This window comes from Aedes aegypti, chromosome 2, assembly GCF_002204515.2.
Source record: "Aedes aegypti strain LVP_AGWG chromosome 2, AaegL5.0 Primary Assembly, whole genome shotgun sequence".
Taxonomy (NCBI): domain Eukaryota; kingdom Metazoa; phylum Arthropoda; class Insecta; order Diptera; family Culicidae; genus Aedes; species Aedes aegypti.
The window spans coordinates 159451181-159475227 of record NC_035108.1 but is presented as its reverse complement, the minus strand read 5'-3'; the positions used below and the strand labels follow the sequence as shown (position 1 = coordinate 159475227).

General features: G+C 41.3%; 1 protein-coding gene across 1 annotated transcript; it reads right to left on the bottom strand.

Annotated features, from left to right (window-relative positions):
• Positions 1–11980: 11980 nt before the first annotated feature.
• LOC110675146 (deformed epidermal autoregulatory factor 1-like) lies at positions 11981–23246 on the bottom strand. Its single transcript, XM_021839528.1, is given in 6 exon segments — positions 11981–12687; positions 20691–20923; positions 21040–21612; positions 21809–21970; positions 21973–22452; positions 23228–23246. Coding segments are annotated over 6 exon segments (1638 nt in total). The 3' UTR covers positions 11981–12516.
• Positions 23247–24047: the final 801 nt, after the last annotated feature.

The following is a 24047-nucleotide window of genomic DNA, read 5'->3' as shown; positions in this document are numbered from 1 at the left end:
TTATGCTTGGACTTTTTCGAGGCTCTCTCGAAACACATTGGGGTTCCTGGGGTAATATGCACCATTTAAGGAAAATGTGCCTAAATGAACACTAAACAACATGTATGTAGTATATGTATACACGAATCTAGTTGGTTTGGGTTCACCCTACATGGTGTTGAGCGAATTTTCATCATAACCACATTAGATTGTTGAAAAATTAAACATTTTTCAAACACTACTTTTGCGTAAATTAAGATAATGCGGGGCACGATGCACCGCTTTTTGGGGCAGAACAATAGAAATAATAAACCATAAAAGAATAATGTCGCTGGTGTTCCCATAGGCCTATTCACATGACGTTCCAAAACAGCTGATCGGGAAGCTCTTTGACAGTTCTTCTATGAAAATGACAGCCTCGTGTATGCACCGGTCCTCAACCGATGTAAACAAATGCATAGACGGACCTGTCACATGAATAGGCCTATTGTTCTCGTTCAGAAACATGTTGGGTACATAAATGTCAAACTGCATACATTTTCGCGTTGACATTTATAGCCCAGCCTATCTCCGCCAGCAAAAGATGTTCCTACTGCGACGCCAGCGACATTTTTCTTCTATGGTTTATTACTTCTATTGGCAGAGCGCACTACAACATTGAGGCAAGACGCACCTAAACAAAGGGACATAATGCACCACAACAATGAGGCAAGATGCACCATCGTGTTTTAAACGTAATTTTATTTATCGTAAGAACACGCGTTTTTGACCAAAAATCGTCAAGATAATACTATTGTGCATAAATACGTTAGTAAAGACTTCAAATTACCTAACTTTTATGATTGCAGTTTATTTTGAAATGGATCGTGTAGAGAATAGATGTAATAGAGTTAAAAATAAATTAAAGTTTTGCCCCGAGCAATGGAGTGCATCATGTGCCTAACGGAAAATGTTATGGAAAATATTGCGCATTTCTTTCACCACAGAAGTTCTTACAAGTGCGGAAACGCTAATAAAAGTGCGCAAATAATAGAGGTAATAAACTATAGAGGAAGAATGTCGCTGGCGTCGCTGCAGGAACATCTTTTGCTGGCGGAGATAGGCGGGGCTATAAATGTCAACGCGAAAAAGTATGCAGTTTGACACTTATATACCCGACATGTTTCTGAGCGAGAACAAAGGGAACAGCAGCGACATTCGTCCTCTATAGTTTTCTATCTCTATTGCGCAAATGCATCAAATCGGGTAGGTGTCTTCGGGGGACTTATTCTTCGTAAATCAATGAATAAGTGCTCTGGAGACACCGACAGGATTCAATGCAATCCCGCACTTTTATTCACACTTTCGCACTTATGAGGCCGCACTTCGCAGTCCAGCAGTGAAAGAAATACGCAATAGAAATCGTTGTGTTATTTCGTCAAATAATCTCATCAACAACTTACCCAGTCTCTAATCATCTGTTCTGCGGTGAAAGGTTGTAAAAATCTCAATTCATCGCTTTCAAAACAACAAATCGTGCTTTTCGAATTTATTGTTCTAAAATAAACAAAGTAAAGTTTTTCAAAATGTATCAAATTCTCAGGGTGTCAACAATTTGCAACAGTTCCTCAATCCGCAGTGTTTTTCTCTCAAAACTCGTTTATTTCAGAGAAAATGACAAGGTGCGTTTTGCCCCGGCAGTGTATATTACCCCAGGAGCCCCTTTAATCTTCCAGTCGTCGCGAGGTTTGCCACCGTCAGAACCACCACGCTGCTGTTGTGAACGAAAAGCGAGGTTTTTTCAACAGTGTTTACAAAATACAACAGCGCGACGACTGAAATGTTAAGAAGCATAGTGTCCAAAATCACGTATGCTTAATTACAATACAAACGAACATTTCGACTTCCTATAACTTGTATTTTTTGGTGTTTTTAGAGATTACAGTCAAACTTCCCTGAATCGATATCTCAAGGGACCATCGACTCATGGAAATATCGAGTGATGGAACAAAATTGCTTTGAAATGCTGTTTGAAGGGACCATCGTAGTAACCATATTTTGTTCTCAGTATGATTCCATGAGTCGATATCGAGTCATGGAACATCGAATCATGGAGGTATAACTGTATTTTACTTTGAAAATGTTCGATGAAAACGATTTTCCCGGTGGATTCGAATTCCGTTTTTCTTGTTTTAGCCACCCTGAAATCATAAGAGAAATGAACTATTTTTGCACCAGTTTCAATTCATGCCCTTTTCTCACAAATTTTATTTTTTGTGTAATAGACTAATGAATATTTCTGTGGAAAATTTGCTCAGCAACGACACTCAACTAGCACTTGCACTTACCAGCATGGCTATCAAAAGTCCTGCTTCCTAGTCTAAAGGCCCAAACGCAATGACAGCGGAACGGCAACGGAAAGCGGTACCGGTTCGCCAGGATGAACTATAAAATGCTAGTCGACTCAGTGTTGGTTCACTTTCATTTGTTGACAGCTCAGTCGAGTTGATGTGATTCATGCTGGCGAACCGGTTCCGCATTCCGTTGCCGTTCCGCTATCATTGCGTTTGGGCCTTAAGTATGTTTTATCCTGAACTGAACAACTCATGCAGTGTTTTGATTTTTTGTGTTATTAAAAAGGTTTTGTGCAATAAGATGGGCAATTTAATCACTGATTATTAGTTTTAGGGGCCTATTTTGTAAATCGAGCAGATTCATGTGACTCGTCTGTATTCATTGTGTGATCGAAGCAAGCATGCATATTTCAGATGTCACCCATCGACTCCCATAGTAATCCAGTCACATAGAGTGACAACTGTCGAAAAACTCGAGTGACAGAGCTAAGTCGAGCGGTTTTTTCGGTCGACAGTGACTCCAGTCGAGTCATTTTGATCGACTCGACTTATAAAATAGACCCCTTACTGATTCAAAATAATTTCCCTGATTGTTGCCGACTTTCCCTGAGATTTCCAAGTTTCTACCAGCTTGAATAAAATTCCCTGATAATTCCAAGTTTTCCGAGTAGTTAAATATGATTAAATATTTGAATTTGATCATGGATTTCGGATATTTCACAATATATGCTCACGCAGTTTGAATACATTGATACATTTAATTTACGTCCAATGTCATGTCTGATTATCGATTTTCGTATCATGATTTCACTGATTTGTTTGAAAGTGTTATTCACATGAAAAAGCTTATGTTAGAATTTCTGATCGATTAAGAAGTTTATCTAATTGTTTATTTCCAGTACAAGACCTTTCTTTTCTTCTCATATGGCCGTTTCGCTAAAAAAATACACATTTAGTCCATTCAAATACTTCACACCGTCTTCGAGAATCGCAGTTTGTGTTTAAAATAAATAATATTTGTTTACCACATGGATAAAATAAGTAAAAAAATGAACAAATTACCCTATTTTTGTATTACAAATAGTACTTCACTAATAGCGTAAAATATTGAAAGAAATTTCAAATCTCATGTGTTCCAACACGTGTCAAATAGGTTACGGCATACAGAAATATTGTGCTCTCTTATGCCTATCCAATGTCGAATATGCTGAAGATCACTTTCCCAAAGTTATAAATTTGGCTGAGACTTGTTTAGTGATGAAATGGTTACAGTTATTGATACTTGATCCAAAGAGCATATTTTTCTAAGTATAAAACAGGATATTGCGCTTTTATATCGTAATATTCATGTTATAAATGATAAAAATATTTTAACCTCTAAGATCAATGACGCAAAAGTTTGGTATTTAACGTAGAATCATGATATGTAAAAAAAACAAAATGATGAGCACAAAAAATCAACTCAAAATTCGGCAGACATTTAAATTAAAAACTACCTACTATTATTTCGAGCGATTTCACTTGGCGCTTATCTTTTTAACAGACACTCAGGCAAATGGACTATCGATAAACATAGGAACCCGGATTGAAATTCATAAATTTGCCTTGTGATACCAGAATTTGAAAACAAAAAATGTTTTCGCGGCAACCTGGAATCAAACCAAGAACCTTGCGATCGATAGGCCCGACAGTACACCACGCGTCTATCGACGCCTTAATGTGGAGTGATGCTAAAACGATACATAAAGCGTTCGTATTGCAATCATCGTTCCACCTTTCATAAGCAAAATGTATGAACTTCGATAGTCCAGTTCGCTGCGTGGATGCTTCGAAGAAATTATAATATTTTGTAATAATAAAATTGTGCATATTTGTAGTTCTATGCCAAAATGTCAAGCCAATTACTCGACGGAAACAAAGTTACATCCTGCCGAACTTGAGGATTTTGTATGAAAAATGGATTTCACAATTATCATTCTAAACACAAGTGTAAGTGCATATAAAAGGTCGATCTAGTTTCTTCACCGTATGTATTCAGCATGAGGTGACGAATAAGTGCGGAGAAGACAGCAAGCCGATCCGACGTTAACCTGCACTTTACTCAAGATTCCGCAATTACAGAGAGTCCAGGGCTCCATTGGACCAAACTTGATGTTTAAGGTGAAGATGCATCGAAGCCAAAACTCAAATGTTCAAGAGCACAAAGCTAGAGAACTAGACAACCTTCTGTGCTGAAAATTTAACTCATTGGTCACTCACTGGTGGTGATCGATCAAATTTTCAGTGCGCACGGTTGTTTGGTGCGAGGGGCCCAGATAGCCGTAGCGGTAAACACGCAGCTATTCAGCATGACCATGCTGAGGGTCGTGGGTTCGAATCCCACTGGTCTTTCGTAAAAAAAAGGAAATTTTCTAGATTCCCAGGGCATAGAAGTATCTTCGTACCTGCCACACGATATACACATGCAAAAATGGTCAACCGGCAAAGAAAGCTCTCAGTTAATAACTGTGCAAGTGCTCATATGAGAAGCAGGCTTTGCCCCAGTTGGGACGTAACGCCAGAAAGAAGAAGGTTCTTTGGTGCTCCAGATTTGTGGTCTTGAAAGTTTGAGGATTGGCTTAACTGGGTGGGTACATTACCACATTCTTATTTCTGCAGATTATGTGACAAAATAGGCCAAAAGTGGCATTATTTTGAATTAACGCATTACATAACGCAGACATAACGCACACATTAACGCAGTTACATTGCTATGTGTTCAATAAGCCCCGCATATGTACAAGAAATGTCCACTGCGGCCCAGGAAAGAGGGAGTTAAAAAGAGAGGCTATTTCGAAAGGCTTTGGCATAAAGTCAGTTGGCATTAAGCCGTTACCGAAGTCATTTGGTATAATTATTGGAGTAGGCAGTAAAACGAACTACTCTTGGCAGTGGTAGAAACAGAAGAGAATAATTTTATTCAAATTTAAATCTAGGCTACTACGATTGACGTTCGGTCTGAACGCCTACTATGTTTATTTTATCTTCCAACACTCCTCCTCGGGCAGATCCGGACGGATTCCCACAGCTACTCGTAATCTCTCCAAACGAACCCGTTGGAGTGGTTTCGTCATCATATCGGCCAGCATTGATTCCGTCGGACAGTACTGCAATCTAATCTCTCCTCTCTCTTGCAGGTTTCGAACAAAGAAGAACTTGGTATCGATATGTTTGCTGCGCCGTTCGATACGATCGCTTTCCACCAGCTTGATGCAACTTTGGTTGTCCTCGAAAACGGGGATCGGAACGTCGGTTGCTTCACTGATCTCCTTCAGCAGTTGCTTGGTCCATATCAGCTCCTGACACCCTTCAGCGAGCGCCACGAACTCCGCTTCGGTCGAACTCAAAGCAACGCACGTTTGCTTTCGTGAGCACCACGAAATTGGTCCTCCACCGAACATCAAAATCATGCCGGAATTCGATTTTCGGTCGCGAGCGTCGCCGGCCCAGTCTGCATCGACGAACAATTTCAACCCAGCACTGGAAGCACCAAGCTGCAGCTTATGATTGCTTGTGGTATACAAATACCGAAGAATTCGCTTCGCTTCTGCCCAATCTTGCAAATTCGGGCAGCTGGATTTTTGCGCCAGAATCGACACGCTCACGGATACGTCTGGCCGCGTGTGCACAGCTACATACAGGAGACCTCCAATCAAGCTCATGTGTAGGTTGTTCGGCAGCTGATCCATCTCCTCCATCGGCTTGCTGCATGCCGAACCGTTCGGCCAACTTGCGGATGTACATTTCCTGGTTGAGCATGTACCCTGTTTCGCTTCTCTCGACTTGCATGCCAAGAAAATGGCTGATGTCTCCAAGGTCAGCCACGGAAAACTGTTCCTGAAGCGACTTCAGAATAGATTGGAACTCCTTCGTCGTTTGCGTGACGATGACCATGTCATCTACGTATATCAGGATATACGCAACCGAACCATTCATACGTCGCACGTACAAACAAGGATCCGATTCGGTCGGCTTGAACCCCATGGATTTGAAAACCGCATCCACTTTGCGATTCCATACGCGCGCTGACTGCTTTAGGCCGTACAGACTCCTCCTCAATCGGCAGACCGTCCTTTCATCGCCGACATGGTACCCCTCTGGTTGACGCATGTAGACGGTTTCTTCGAGTACACCGTTCAAGTACGCCGTTTTTACGTCGACGTGTCTTACGATGGAACCTCTCCGGCTGGCAACAGTCAACAACGTCCGGAATGTCGTTTGCTTTGCCACCGGCGCGAAGACCTCGTCGTAGTCGGACCCGTACCGCTGCGAAAACCCTTGAGCGACGATTCTTGCTTTGTGACGGATCACGTTGCCCTTCTCGTCCTGCTTAGATTTGAAGAGCCATTTGCAGCCGATGGCCTTCTTGTCGGCTGGAAGCTGTACCAACTCCCACGTGTCATTGTCGATCAGCGCTCGAAACTCTTCGTCCATGGCGGATTGCCACTGCGACGCGTCGTCGTTTCGCAACGCCTCCGCTCGCGTTTGGGGATCGCCCGACTTGCTCGCCGAACGTTTACTCGCCTTCAATCCTTGTTGCCGATTACTCTGACCGGGTTGGTCAGGCTGCTCTGTAGAAGGGGAAAACGGAAAGCATTTTTTCGGAAATACAAAATCATTGTACTTGCCTGGAATTGCGCGCTCCCGACCGCTGCGCCTCAACACCTGTGACTCCGGTGGATTTGAAGATTGTCGCGGTGGGAGCGCCGTAATTGTCACGTCACCCTCAGCACCTTCTGAGTATTCGCCGCCGCTGGTTTCAGCTTGCGAATAAAACTCTTCGTCGGATCCAGACGCACCTTCATCGGATGATTCTTCTTCACGTGTAGGCCGGGCTGGTTCATCTCGCGGAATCGGTTCAATCGGACTGTCATCGAAGTCCAAATTTACGAACGTCCGCACTCGCGTTGGCTTGCTCTTTGTAGAAGCTGGTTTAGCCTTCACCTCGGATTGAGGCAGCTCGGTCAGGAAAACTACGTCACGGCTCCTGATTACATCCTTCTTCACCGGGTCATACAGCCGGTAGGCTTTGGTCAGCTCGTCAAAACCCACCAGGATGCACTCCGTCGATTTCGCATCCCACTTCTTCCGCTTTTGCTTGGGAATGTGGACCATCGTCTTCGCACCAAAAACTCGCACATGGGAAAGATCGGGTTTCCGACCGGTCCATGCCTCCTCTGGTGTTAAATTGTGACCTTTTGTGGGGGACCGATTGATCACATACGTTGCAGCTGCTACCGCTTCCGCCCAGAAAGACTTCGGTAGTTTCGCCTCGTAGAGCATGCATCTTGCACGCTCGACAACGGTTCGATTGACACGCTCGGCCAACCCGTTTTGCTCCGGTGTGTATTCGGTGGACTTTTGGTGGATGATGCCGGCTTCGGCAAAGCGTTTCTGAAACGATTTATTACAGTACTAGTGGTCCCGGCAAACTTCGTCTTGCCATCAAGTAGGCTGTTGGAAAACATTTTTTGACCCCATACAAAATGACACCTTAGTCTTCTCCCGTTTTCCCGACTATTCCGGAGACTTTCCCGAACTTATTCCTCGTACGAACACGTCGCATTCCTTGTGGAGGGCAACAGTGAAAAACTTGCGTCGATCCATTGACCCGTTCTCAAGCCATTTCGTGACATACGAACACCACTCCATTTTTATTTATATAGATTCCTTACCGTTATCGCTCCTGATGGCTTTCAATTTGGCGCCAGTTTGCTTCTCCACTAGAGCGCGAAACTGATCGAATGCGTTCAGCACCTCAGCTTCGGATTTCGTCTCCAGGAAGTAGACGAATATGCGCCGCGTCCAATCGTCCACAAACGATACGTAGTACCGGCTTCCACCTAACGAGGTTTCTTCCATTGGTCCGCAAATGTCCGTATGGACAAGCTCCAACACGCCGGATGCACGATGACCACTGCTTGGAAATGGGAGACGAGTTTGCTTACCCATGGCACATACCGAACAGTTGTTGATCGCTGTTTCCTGAAATTCGACCCCGGTAGCAAGGCCGTTCTTGAGAAGCTTCAGGCTGCGTACGTTGAGGTGACCCATTCTCCTATGCCAGACGTCCAAGTTGACTGGCGAAGCTGCGAGTGATAGAACCTTCTGTTCATCAGACTCGTCGAAACGGAATTGTCCATTCGACACATCGTGGGTACCGGTTGCAATGACGTCACCATCCGAATCGATCACCTTCACGCCATTATCGCAAAACCGCACCTCATGACCTTGTCGCACGATTTGACTCACCGAGAGAAGATTACTGGAAATCGTTGGAATGAACTTTACGTTGTTCACATCTATCGGTGGATTTTCTGGGCAACACTTTGGAAAAAGTTTGACGGTCCCGGTCGCAGCAATTTCCATCACACCTTTATCGGCTGCCATGACTACGCCACTAGCCGGTCGCGCATTCACCAATAGGCGGCTATTCATGGTGAAGTGGTCCGATGCGCCAGAATCGAACACCCAATCGTCGTTGCTATGGCAACTATTTGCTGTTAGCATCGTGCTGAATGCTGATCCCTTCCTCGCCTCGCTTCTCACCTGGCATTCCCTAGCAATGTGCCCGTACCTATGGCAACGCTTGCACTTCGGACCTTTGGGCTGCGCAGCTGACCGGTTTTCGGGTACGCTTTGCTTCGTTTTCGGAGGAAACGATTTTCTTCCAACAAACGCCATTTTGTCCGATGGGATTTGGACTTCCTGGAGCAGCTTCGTCTTGATGCTGTCGCCGGTAATAGGAATGCCAGAATTTTCTAGCGCCATGATCATCGGCTTGTACTCCTCCGGAAGACCAGCAAGCAAAAGTGATCCGATCCACTCTTCGGAAATTTCGAACCCCACGCCGCGGAGGTGGTGAGCGGTGGAAATGATTTCCGTTACGTACGTTTCCACGTTACCGCACGACGAAAGCGATGTGGTGATGAGCTTCCTGAGCAACGCCACCCGGCGCGTCAAGCCGGTGTCCTCAAATGCTGCTTCAAGCTTCGCCCAAACCTCACGGGCCGTTTTCGCGTCCTTCACGTGCACGTAGTTGATGGGATCCAGAAGGAGAATAATTTTCGCACGTGCTCTTCTACACTTCCTCTCGTCGATCGCCGGCAGCGTTCCATCCGCGTTGGGAATCGGCTTCACTGTTTCCCACAGCTCCTCCAGCTCGAGATAAGTTTCCACCGCAAACTTCCACGTGGGCCAGTTTTCACGACCGCACAACCGCTCGATGGGAGGAAGGCTTGAGTGGTTTTGAAACTGCTGCTGGATTTGCGGAATCCGTTCCGCTTGGTTGTCGCCAGCTCCGCCGAGAGACATTTTCTGCTTCGAGAATCTTCTTTTGAAAAAATACTTGGGCCAATAACCTATTGGAGTAGGCAGTAAAACGAACTACTCTTGGCAGTGGTAGAAATAGAAGAGAATAATTTTATTCAAATTTAAATCTAGGCTACTACGATTGACGTTCGGTCTGAACGCCTACTATGTTTATTTTAGCTTCCAACAATAATTAGTATAATTGCCAAGGATCATTTGACCATCATCATTTGTCATATTCATAAATGTCATTAAAAGTCTATTTGAAAAGGGAGCATAATTATGATGGGACTACACTGTCGTGAATCGCAAGTCAGTCCCATCTGTAAAAAGTAGGCATTGAGAAAATGGGCTGTGAAGTTTCCAATTTCGTTTTCCATACGAACATTCAAAATTTTCCAGAGGATTTGATCATGTTCAAATTTTAATTAAAATTTCAGAGTTTGCTTTTCACTACGATATCCTTCCGAGAAAAATATAAAGATGATCAAAATACGGAAATCTGTGGTGGGACTGATATGCGGTTACTTTTCATTATGGGACAATTTGACTTGCTATTTTTTCCTGATTTTTCCGAACAAATCATAACATCTCATTAGTGCAGCTGAAAGAGCATTGGAAGATATGTTGAAAACCGACCTTAACTCATTTTTGACGAAAATGCAGATGGGACTGACTTGCGATTCACGGCAGTACAGTTATGCTAAATGACCACTTAGTGTACAAAACGTTCATACTGAATGGCTTTATTTTAAACAGCTTTATGCTATATGGCAATCCCACCCTCCATTTTAAAAATATTAATCGAAAAAAAAATGTGTCTGATCAGCATAAACTGGGTGACTGGTAATTCGTGTTTCAACCGAAAAGAAAATGAAGATTAACCTAATGCCAAGGAAGAGGTCATGAAAAGCGTAGAAACACATTACAAAGTAATCTCCTATTTGTATTGATTTGTAGTTTGAAGTATTCCTTTCCATACCTTGGTGGTATTTTGTAAAAAATGTAACTTATTTTTTTGGAAACATTTTTGAAAAACAATAGGGAGACTTACGGCTTCGGCACCATTCGACTATTATCGGCAACCAAATTTCAAACGCCAAATACACAGTATTTTTCTATCAAAATACATCAATGAAAACATGCAGATGGTTCCTTGCTCTGTCCGCTTCCCACTGACGAGATTTCCCAGTCTGTACAAACAATATCGCCAGAGATGTCATCAATTCAAATAAAGATGCCTCAAAATGCGACTGATTTGGAGCTGCCGAAGAGATTCGCCAGCAGCTCTTATGGGAAAGTTGCCGAAGAGAATGAGGTTGCCGACAATAGTCACACTGACAAGAGATGTTCGCAGCGTTGTAAAAACGTTTCGAAACATATGTTGACAAGTCTGTCAGTGTGAATCGATAGAGGATTGAGCAGCGCATAAATGTAAACAGACAAACATGGAATTTGTACGCTGATGTCCGAGAAAATTACAAAAGAAGCGCGGCATCGGCTTAGGCTACCGAGAATACGTAAGTTCCCCTATTTTGTGAGTAGTTTGCTCGGAACCCGAAAAATTCGTACAATAGAATGATAAGGAAGAAAAATTACGGTCATAAGAGGGATGAATATAATTTTATCTTAAGGCCATCTTCAGCACAGTTACAAATTGTATCCAAAAATGAAAAACTTGCCATACGATTTGTTACGTTACCGAAGATGCCCCAAGTTCGCCGTTTGATATGCATAGTGAATTTACCATACGTGAATTAAAAAGGTATTATCGTTTCGCTATGAAATAACCGGACCGACTTTTCGTACTCATAAAATAAGTTCAACTTATGCTTCACAAACCACAATCCTGCACATCTGTCACTTACGATATTCGATCACGAGAATATATTTATCTAAATTCCATTTTCTCACAATCAATTATGGCTAATTAATTCTAGACAACTATGCACTTTCACTTGAGAAGGGAAAGGAAGGTTTTGGGAAATATTAAGTGAGAATTGAGTTCCATTATGGAACATGGTCAGTTATTGATTAGATCGGTACTTATATACAACGGGAATTTTAATCTGTAGGGGAAATAATTGCTACTACATCATACAGGGTACTCTCAATGACATACATCCTAACAATGTGTGTTAAACAATGTAAAATTTAATGAAAAGTACTTCTCTAATCCTGTTTCGAAGTTACTTGGAAATATTGGATTTGAATAGGTTGATCTGAACATAATACAAACAACGTTTAATTACGATACAACGGAAGCTCAAACAAAATAGTGATGTGATATAAACGAAGTAAAACAAACATAACAGAAATTAAGAGTTAACGTCTCTTATTATTCAAATGATAATTATTCTTTAAATAAAGTTTCTTTTCTCTTCGTGTTCTTACGTACACACTTTAATAATTAAATATATATGTACTTCCTCGCAATTTCCTAATAAAAAAGAAAACAAAAAATCTACTTTGAACAGGGTAGATCACTTCGGCCTCTACCGATAAGTCCCTTTTTTGAGTGAATCCAGTTCTGTTCGTTTTCCACATTTAGATATAAAAAACAAAATTTAAACTTTGCTATTTAAATATAAAAATTTCTTCATTTCAATAGTAGTGTGCCGCCCGTTTGGCAACATTGCCCATTGATACATTGCGACCAACGAAGATGGCAAACCTTCGAGGAGCCGCGGCGAACAGTGGTGCACAGGTGCTGCTGACTGATTTTGCCCCGAATCATTACTATAAATACCTTTCGCTTCTAAGGTACCGTAATGGCAGCAGCACTGAGAATCGATCCAGATCTCTCATCCCATCAACCACGCCGAACCGCAGGTCGCAATTAGAAAATTAAAGGTTATTGAGTTTCATCCACTATCAGCATGATCTGATGCGTAGCTTCCTGCGTACTTCGCACGCACTCGTTTTGATGCGTAATCCAGTCTTTTCGTTGACAGAAGGTCGAACAGTACGGCGTTCTCCGGCAGAGCGAGCACTCGGCCAGTGCTTCCCGATTGCAGTTGGCACACTGAAACAATAAGTGGAACGATTAAAATATAATAACTAGGGACTTATACAGAAATAATCATTCAATTTTATTTTTTTCCATCCTGTGGTAGTGTTTGGCCATCTTGAACAGATATTAATCACATTTTCAGGAAGTGTAAACCTAGACAAAATAAGTCACTTTATATACTTACATTTTTTTTTTCAAAATGTATCTAGACTGTCATATAAAACGGCTCATACTTTTACATACAATTCATATACAGTGAAACCTTCATGAGTCGATATTGAAGGGACCATCGACTCATGGAAATATCGAGTCATGGAACAGCAATCCTTTGGAAAGCTGTTTCTAGGAACCATCATAGTAACCATGAAATTTTGTTTCTAGTATGGTTCCATGAGTCGATATCGAGTCATGGAACATCGACTCATGGAGGTATCACTGTATGATTATTTTGGATAATATCCTGCAGGATTACCTTGGACAATATCTGTAGTATTTGCTGGTGTAATTATACGAGAAATGTTTGGAAAACTGCAGGAATTCCCTTGATGAAAGGATAAGTTCCTAGAATTTTTTGAAGGGTCTTCATAAGAAATCACTCATTGAAATTATGAACGAATTTCTGGACGAGTTTCATAGGTTATCAGAAATAATCCCTAGAAGGATTTGTTTTACTTTTCAAGATTATAGTAAGCAGATTAAACCCGTATCCGCTCATCAAATGGGAAAAAGTTGAAATCGTTGCCATTTTGGCAATTCTTGACGAATTGCTTTCGTTTTAGTAGGATTGGAATCGCCTGGATGTCTAGTTTTTTATCATTATTGGGTTTTCTGAAAATGTCCACCGGTTCGGAGTTATTCCGGTGGGTCACTGGGTCAAGTCGAGTGAAAATGACTCCAACTACCTTTTCAATCAACTTTTAACCAACTTATTTGTATAAATCTGACTCAACCAACTTACCAGTTTCGAAGAAAAATATAATTACCCTATTTGGGGCGGTTCCACGGAGGTCCCATAAATAACCGAACACATACTTTAGGCCAAAGCTGGCTGTGTAATTTAGTTCTCCCATGTCTGTAGTCGAAACTATAAAAACAAGTTGAATTGCAATCAGATTTATACTGATAAGTTAGGTAAAAGTTAATTGAAAAGGAAGTTGTAGTCATTTTTACCCGACTTGACCCAGTGAGCCACCGAAATAACTCCGAACCGGTGGACATTTCCAAAAATTCCAATGATGATCGAAAAATTAGATATCTAGGTGATTGCAGTGATGTGAGAACTATCGAACGATCACCATTTTTAACGCAGCCTATAAAGTGCTTTCCCAGATCATCTTCCACCGTCTATCGCCACTGGCAAGCAGATTTGTGGGAAGTTATCAAGCCAGTTTTGTGGACGGGCGATCGACAACAGACCAACAATTTTTTTTTGTCTTTAAGAGGCTTCCAGCCGAATGCTGGTTCACCTCCTAGACCAAATTTTTCTGTTGCGGTAGATCCTCCGAAAGTGTCGCAGTGTCGCGAATATCAAGTTCCTACGCACCACCTATTTATCGATTTCAAAGCGGCGTATACCTACCATTGACCGCGAAGAGCTATGGAAGATTATGGACGAGAACGGTTTTCCCGGGAAACTGACTAGACTGATCAAGGCAACAATGGATAGTGTACAGTGTGTGAAGATATCGGGTGCATTATCGGACCCGTTTAAAACACGCAAAGGACTTTGACAAGACGATGGTCTTTCCTGCCTCCTGTGCAATATTGCGCTAGAGGGTGTTATGAAACGGGCGGGCTTCAACATGCGGGACACGATCTTCAATAAATCCAGCCAGTTCATCTGCTTCGTTGACGATGTGGACATTGTCGGAAGAAGGTTCCAGGTGGTTTCTGAACAGTATACCAGGTTGAAACGTGAAGCAGACCGGGTTGGATTGAAGGTAAATACGTCGAAGACGAGATATCTGCTGGTTGGAGGAACCTAGCGCGATAGAGTTCGCATTGGCAGACGCGTGGTGATCGACGGAGATGAGTTCGAGGTTGTGGACGAATTTGTCTACCTCGGATCATTGGTAACGTCGGATAACAACTGCAGCATAGAAATTCGAAGACGCATCATTGCCGGAAGTCGTGCTTACTACGGACTCCACAAGCTGAAAGGGTACGATGGGTGGGACATGTTGTGAGAATGCCGGACAACAATCCCGCAAAAATGGTGTTCACCTCGAATCCGGCCGGTACAATCCGCCGTTTCTCAACCGATTCTTTTAATTTTTTTCTGTGGCGAACTACAAATTACCTCAATTTTCGAAAACTATTGAAAAAGCTGTGTGAAAACTATTGATTCAAAAGTTACAGATAGGCTGAATTTTGACATAAAAAATGCACCAAGTCACAAACATATGTAGCAGAAAAACTAAGCATCGAACCATCTTGGTGTCTTAAGCGCATTTGTCCATTGAGTGATAAGGACCAAATGCACTGAAGACACCGAAAGGATACGACGCATAGTTTGTCTGATACATCACTTTTTGTCTTGGTGCATTTTTAAAGCTAAAACCGATCTGTAACGTTTGAACCAATATTTTTTACACAAATTTTGTAATATTTATCGAAAATTGAGGTAATTTGTAGTTCGTCACAGAACAAATGAAAAGAATCGGTTGAGAAACTACGGAGATATAGCCTTCTGAAGTTGACCATTTTGTATGGGCTTTGGTGCATTTTATATGTCCGATACTGTACATCACCATTACATGGTGCGTTACGAGATAAGATCTACCGAACCAAAATCTAGCATCACCCTTTTTCACCCTAGGTTTATCGTTCTAATAGTTCAAAAGCATACTGTAAGTCCTTTTTATCTTTAAAAGCCTTTTAATTAAACATCAACTACTTAACATATTATGCTGATCTAGATAAAAAAAAAAGACTTTGGTCGAAAATGTACTTGATTACATGGCATAGCATAGACTGACTGTAAATGTCAATGGTTGCTACTCCGTGATTGATCGTAACTGGTAAGAATTGCACTTCGACCCAAATGAATACCACGGATGGGCCTTTCCGCTTATTCTCAAAGTGCACATTTTAGCAGATCCCATATTATTGATCAATAATAGCGCCGGCCAAGTCCTTACAGTCAGTTGAGATGGGGAAGGAATGTTAGGGTGTAATGATTGTTGCTTCTAAAACCCTAGAATACCTCAGCATCTCCACAATCGCCACGGGAAAGGTGTTTATTAGTGAGGAAGAAAACAGATCTTGGAGTCACCTTTGATCGGCGGTGATCCATGGGTAGGATAAGGAGGAAAAATACGACTTTTATGAAAAACTAATTTTGCGTTGATGATTAAGAAAACACGTCGACATTCAAAATGTCGAACTACTCATATTTTTGTAATGAAAAAAAAGAAAGCTATGTAAAACAAGCAGGGTTTATGCCGATACTTGAAGTGACGAACCATTCTTAGTTTGTTCGAAAATTACATACACACTTAGAATAATATGCCGAATCTCGGCTTTTGGAAACCGAGATCCGCACAGCCGAGCGCTCGGCAGTCATCTCGGCTTAATAGTTTTAACTGATTAACTCGGTTTCTGTGAAAAGTTTTATCTACCGTGTTTAACCGAAAATCTCGGCATCTCACAAACTGAAATCTCAGCTAAAATGAAAAACAATCATTGTTGAGGCACTTTTAGCCTCAGAATATTATTTAGTTTTCATTAGTGTTTTTAACCCTCAAATACCCAACCCCGCCTTCAGACGGGGTACACTTTAGAATTTTGTGTATTTGTTCGCAGCTCGGAAATCAAAATGGTTTTATTTTTGGCTTATACCTTGACTCATAACACACATATAAGAAAAGTTTTTTATGACTTTTGAAACTTTTTTGTATTTTTAAAAATTGTTTGAGAAATTTCATTCATTCATTTTCATTTTGCAGCGTTTGGTGGGGCAATGAGAGCGCAAGTCAGTCCAAAGCCGGGGGCAGGGATAGGTAATGGCCGTAATAGTCTATGCGGACCACATGAACACCATCGGAAATGATAGGAAGGGTTAGGGTAGGGTATAGGAAATTGGAGAAGACTTGACACAGTAATGCGATTAATGCTGCAAAATGTAAATGTGCTGAGGCAATTTAATTTAAGTTTTGAAGTTTGGTTTGATTTACTAAAATTTCAAACAATTGTACAAGTAAGAAAGAATGAGCTGATCGCTTTATATAAATTTAATAAACAACAAAGTAATAACAATATGAGAGTGATGCTAAGAACTGCTTATGGCACGATGCGACGCTTTAAGAGCTTTTGATAATGATTGAACATTACTATAAAGAACGCAATTCAATCGATGGTGACAACTGTACAAACTTTATCTGTTTTTATCATGTACAGATATCAAATTATAATTCAGTTCACTGATTGGCGGGTGCTGATTTATATAAAAATATTTGATATTATTAAAATGAAATGTGTTACTTACTCATGATGGTCATACTTCCCTGACCAGAATTATTCTGTTTTGAGCATCTTTTTCGAAGCTATTCTATCCAGTTATCCATTGACTGCTTACAATTCTGAAATTATTCTTATTGTGCATGCTCATGCATTATATTAGTAATGATCATAATCATGCAACAGATAAGAAGGTGAGAAAGAGAGAATTAGGAACAGTGATTAGTAATGAATAATTATGTAGTTTTGTGAGAATAATAAACAATTAAACAGCACTAATGAATAGCTTAAAAAATGACATTACAGCATAGCTGAGCCTTTCGGATCATAAGACCGATGTATAAAAATAATTTGTAATTGTAATTGTAATTGCTCAATCCACACCCTGGCAGACAATTATCCGCCCATCTAGACACGGGCTGGGTGAGGACCTACCAAGCCTCCCCCGTTAACATGTCCTATACCGTTTAGCACACCGGGATCTTCCACAAGCAGGCGCCGGAATTAAAGCGGTCCCACAAGCTTCAGATACATTAAATAGATTTAGTCCCTCTGGCACTAAACCGAATGGCGCCCTCCGCTTCACCACTAGTACTGCTTCCCCACACGCCAAGCACAATATCGAAAGTAGTGCGTTGTATAGCAAATACAGTACACCACCTCCGACACTATGCCAAATGTACAGGAAAAACAGCACCAGTAAGAAAGCGGAAGGCGCACCACTCGGTTCAGTGCCAGAAGGACTATAAGTATAACGAAGAAGAAACGAAAAGATAGTAGAGTTGGTTCGGTTATTTGATTGCTGAAACGAAAAAAAAACAGAAAAAACAGAAACAAAGTGTTAACATTAAAACGGGGTTTTATAATTGATAAATGTATCGATAGTTTCTCATCTGTTACGTTTCCTTATCGTAGCGCTGTCGATTTTTCCATCTCCAGGGTGTTCGTCTCCGCTCGAGCAATGAGGACCATGATGAAATGAGAATATAAAAATGTGAGCATTAGTGTTGATCTAGTAATAGATTAATTTAAACTGCTTTTCATGTGCTAAGTAACTTGTAAACTCCTACTCAATTATGTTTTGTTGGCCTACACGTTTTATTTAGATACAATTTTTATTTAGAAAACTATTTGGATCCGAGATTTTAGGTGCAGATTGAGCATGTTTGATAAAACAAGCATCCTGTTTTCAGTTGAAGAATGTTCAAGAAGTTGATGATTCTGTTATTTATACTGGCTACATACAAGAATTCACTATTGATGTAATATATGGATATTGAAAGTTCCAACGCGCGATTATAATACTTCAGTTTTCGTGCTGTTGTATTGGTGTAAGTAGTGGGAAACCAATCAGTTTGGTGATTCTAACGGTAACAAATAGCAAGACGAAAGGAAAGTTGATAATCTATCATCATTATGATTTCAGTCCTAATTTCATGATCCGTTTAATAAATTCCGCGTATGATTCGGCAATTTTAACAATTTATACATGTGTATTCGAATAAAACAGACTACGGGCATTTATTACCTGTTGCAAGGTTCCTAAGTGATCAGATATTTATCATTTTCTACAGCCTAATTTAATAATACCTACATTGGGTTGTAACAAAAATTTGATCTTGGGATGTTGATTTGCCTCCTAATCATAGTTTCGACAATAGTCACATGCTTACTATCCCTTATGGCAGTGTTGTTGATTCTATTGTCTATCGCTCATCAGTTTCGCGCCACCCGGCAGGGACTTGGTCCTATGTACCCAATACTCTGCTGTGTCTTAACTTCACGCAATACATTCTGTAGATGTGTGATACAGTTTGCGGAATATTATGATTTATCACTTCGTTCAGATGGAAAATTCTGTTATGGTACCATATTCACATATCAGATAACTCCCACCTGGAACGATGTAATACATCGGAGACATGTAGATTCAGATGTATGTAGACGATCTATGCCTAGTTCGGCTCTGATCGACAGGCAATCAGTGTATTCAGTTTTTCAACTAGCTTGAAGCGATGAACGTATCAAGACAAGCTCTCCACTATATCTGCTAGCAATCACCGGTCGTCGATAGACATTTCGGTTCTTTTCTGCTAAAGAAAGACCCGATTGTATGCCAAAGACTATGGCTCATGCTTTTCAATACAGCTGGAAAAACAAGAACTACACCCAGCACCAAATAGTACGTAACTATGAGGCGGACCGGAAGGTTTGATAAGCAATCCCCACCAAGACCGATGTATAAAAATAATTTGTTTCGAAATTGTCCGCGTGGTCTTCTAGTGCCCCTATTAGATCAGAATCAGTCATAGACATACATACCGAATGCTCGCCATGACCCTATGACCAACATTTGTATATGTATAGCCTTAGCTGATGTGGCTTTTCTAATAGGTAGTTTTTTCACTCATTGATTGTCTTCAAAACCTTGTCAAGTATAGAAAATTGATTTTGTTTCATTTATTACTACATTGAAACTACATTGTACTTATTGAGTATTAGGTTTTATTTTATGTTTAGCACTATTGATATTATCAAGGCCAGAATTCTCAGTGAGTGAAGAATTTTATAGAACTAGAACACCATAGAAGATCGCTAAACATTACCTAATCATGGAACGGCTTTTTGCTCTATTATTTTAAGTAGATGCTATTGATCTCCCTTTGCTCCTATCCGCAACCCGGTGCACGCGCCCTGTTGGTTTTCGAAAACCTCGTAGAAGATTACAAACCGTCAATGGCATTCCCAATGATTACCCCACATTGCACATTCAAGGGTCTGACTGTGCTCCTAACCCACCCTCAGTTTGTAATCTTCTCGCCAGTTTGAAATTATATTTTCCCGAAGTGAAAGTAATTTTGATGAGTGATAGCCGTACTATGCAGTAGTTTAACCAGAATCTTTAGGTCAGAAGACAAAATCTAAATTTTGTAATAAAAAGGTTGCCATTGCTTTGAAATTCACCCAACATCTAATCAAAGCTACTAACAACAGCGATCAATTATCAAAACTCATCGCTCCCTGGAAAATATAATCCCAAGCCCAGGGCGCAGAAGCCGAGTTGATCCAGCATTTTCAAATGCCGAGCTCGCGAACAAAATTTGAGTGTGTAAACTTAAAGTTCCCACGATTAAAATGTATTACCACAAGCATGAAACGAGCTCACCAGTTGCTACTTTAACTTTTCAGTACTGTTTCTTTCGTTAGGAAAGTAAGCCGTTATGATGTCCGGTCCATACTCTTAATGAAAAGTAGGGTGATATGCAACGGAATTGCAATTTTTTGTTGCATTTTCTCAGCGTAATAATTATAAGGTTGTCCACTGACTTTAACAACATTTTGATTCTCTGTGAAGGGTCTAAACAGCGGGATCTTTTTACTTGACTGAGTCTTTCAGATTTTTTCTGAGGAAAGATTCGCTTAAAGTGAAAAACCATAATTTTATTTCAATGTGCAATTTCTCCTACTATGTATAGAAAACAATTCAAATTTGGGTAGGTTTAACAAAATTTTATCTTAAAGAATAAAACTCATCGATTGATGTACTGAATAATTACCTTTTTGTTGGCATGAACTGAACCGGGTGGTAATTGACTACTGATATTGTTCTGCTCCTCCAGCTGCGTCACAGTCAGGATGGCAGCGTCTCGCTCACGCTGTAATCGCTCCAACTGGCGGTTGTGTACTTCGCGGGCTTCACCGATGCACTTCTTCATCTCCTGCATGGCCTTCGACACTTGAGAGCACAGTGCTTTCAGCTTTTCAAACGGTAGATTCGTTTCCGTTATTACTGCAAGAGAAAAATATGGTTTAAGGAACAAATTGATTGACAATGCTGAAGTTAACGATGGAAGTACACAGTCATCATGCTCTGCGGCCTTTACCTGCTACAGGGCGTACACTTACACTGAGTCGATTGATCGACGTATTCGGTGGCACTCTCGATTCCTTCGGTAAGGGTTTGCCATGGTTCTTCTTTGGTGGCGATTGCGAGCTCGTTTTCAATCTCTTGTTGCTCCTGCTGGACTACCTTTACCGTGGTGGTCGTTGTTGTGGTGCTGGTATTGTTGGTGATAATGGGAGTTGCGTTGATGGTAGCTGCAGCTTGATGAATCTGTTGCTGTACTTGATGCTGCTGCTGTTGAACTTGTTGCTGTTGTTGCTGCTGTTGGACCTGTTGTTGCACTTGCTGTTGTTGTTGCTGTTGCTGCTGCTGCTGTTGTTGTTGTTGTTGTTGCTGTTGCTGAGCCGCAACATGGTGATGACTTACAGTGGTATTCTGCTGGCTTACGGCGGTTGTAGTAGTACTCGTGTTGCTGATGGCGCTGTTGCTAATATTGTTGATGTGGATGTTGTTATTACTAGTGTTTGTATTATTATTTACAATTATTCTTTTCTTCTTTTCTGGCTGTTCTGGTTCTATTTGATTACGCCGCCTTCGCTTGTAGGGCGTAAATAATCGTACCGGACCAGAGGCAGCTGAAAATGAAAAAAAAAAAAAATATAGGGTAAGTGTACCGAAAATAAAGTAATGGGGCAAACAAACAAACAGCTAGCAGCTATAGGGACGACAGGACGATACCCAATCCAAGAAGTTTTGACTGTTTTGAGTACACGAACGTTTTAAACAACCAACTATTTAAGTGTTTATTTGGATTCACAGCGACAGACTTACCTGATTCATCATCACAACACGCTGAGCACGTGCAGCTGGTGGCGTGTGGTGTCAGAATTCCCTCGTCGATCAACGCTTGCAAACTCCGTCCACCGTACCTAATAGATCGTTTCCAGTCTTTACTCGACCCTCGACCGCAGATGTTTTCAAACTCGCTCGGGTATACCACGCATCCTTATGTTTAATACACTTTCCACGACCCCCGGAACCGAGCCGGCTCTTATATAGATCCCCGGTTGTCGTTTTGCACCGCACTGGCAGGACATCGAGACTGTTCAGTCGATCTATCACACTATTGTCCATCCGATACTCCTGCTGTGATTGGTTTTGGTGGTCCACAAGGCTCTGCTCGTCATGTGTTGCGGTTACTTGTTGCTGTTGGTCCGTTCCTTGCTGCTGGATTACGATATGCGTTGGTTTAAGGTCTCCGGTGAGGTCCCCCACGACCGTACTGCCCGATACAAAACCGTTGTTGTCCACGCAGATCATCGGCTTAAAGTGTTGGATCTGATCTGGCGTGAGTACGTTGAAGGTAGTGCCACCGATAAGCGTCCCAACCGGTAACGATACCGGCACTTGGACAACCGTATTTCCTGATTGCACATCGGCTGTGGTCACGAGACGAGTTCGTGGGGTAATGCAACCTATAAATTTGGAAAGTCTGTTAATACCCGGTGGACATATCATACCAAGGGAGGCCTGCCGACGTAGATGCATACGTGTAGCGAAGTTATAATTTCAACTCTTCACGGATTATGATACCAACTGCAAAATTCAAGTGCGTATATTGCGTGTGTGCTTTTCTATGGCCCAAATTGCGGAAGTTGGGGTGATTTACCATTAGGTTATGATGATATGAACACTAGGGTGGCCCATAATAAACACACAACAGCTGTTCCAACTGCATTTTGATCATAGGCGAACCACTTTAAGTCAATGGTAACTGATGAACGTAAAAGATTAATTCAGCTGATCAGACGTAGCTCTTTTTCTCATTAAAATTCTTTGCTATCTCATACCAGGACAAGACTAGACATGTTTGAACAAACTGCTATGGAAGGTCCAAATAGGATCAACCTCGGCAATACTTATTCGTTTTTTTTGCTATGATAGTAATAAATAGGGACAATGGGGGCCCGGATTTTACCATAAACATTGCAAAAATCATTGTTAAAACTGCTACAGCAAATAATTTCCCTATTCCCAACTCCCTGTATTCAATTTTTAATTACCGTAAAATACATAGAAATTATATAAAACCAGCATAATGCCGACACTTATAGTGACAAACAACACAAAGTTTGTTTTAATATTACATAAAAGTTACGATTTTAAGAAAAAATGTGTTATCATGCATGAAACGAACTCACCAGTTGGTAATCCATCCTCGACTGAACACAAATATCTCTTCGCACTTACACAGTGCGAACAGCAACATTTCTTGGCGCCCCGAAAACAAACTGACTTGCTTGGGCTTTCCCAAACACCTACCCAGCAAGACGCGCGAAAACAGGGAAAAAAAAGTTCTCCGTCGACGAAAATACGCGCGAAACCGAGAACAAAACCCTTCTGACGACGCAAAACCCGGACCATCCCGCTTGGGCTTTAAGAAGCACTCTGTTGAAGAATCCATGAAGCTTTTAAAGTTGATTTTTAAGTTTGATAAATTATTCGAGAACTGGTGGAAAAACTGAAGAAGTAATTCATGGATGAAATTCTGGAGAAATTGTTGGAGGAACTTTATGAAGAATCTCTGATCGAATATATATATATAGCCAGGGGCCCAGATAGCCGTAGCGGTAAACGCGCAGCTATTCAGCATGACCATGCTGAGGGTCGTGGGTTCGAATCCCGCTGGTCGAGGATCTTTTCGTAAAGGAAATTTTCTCGATTCCCAGGGCATAGAGTATCTTCGTACCTGCCACACGATATACACATGCAAAAATGGTCAATCGGCAAAGAAAGCTCTCAGTTAATAACTGTGGAAGTGCTCATAAGAACACTAATCTGAGAAGCAGGCTTTGTCCCAGTTGGGACGTAACGCCAGAAAGAAGAAGAAGATATATATATATATATATATATATATATATATATATATATATATATAATATTACTTACCATGAGTCACGGAGTAATCCCCGTGGAAATTTCTAAAGGTAGTAGCATGGGAATGCTCAAGGATTTCCCGAAGAAAATTTTGAAGGAATTCCTCTAAGTATCCTTTGAAAAATGGCTGGAT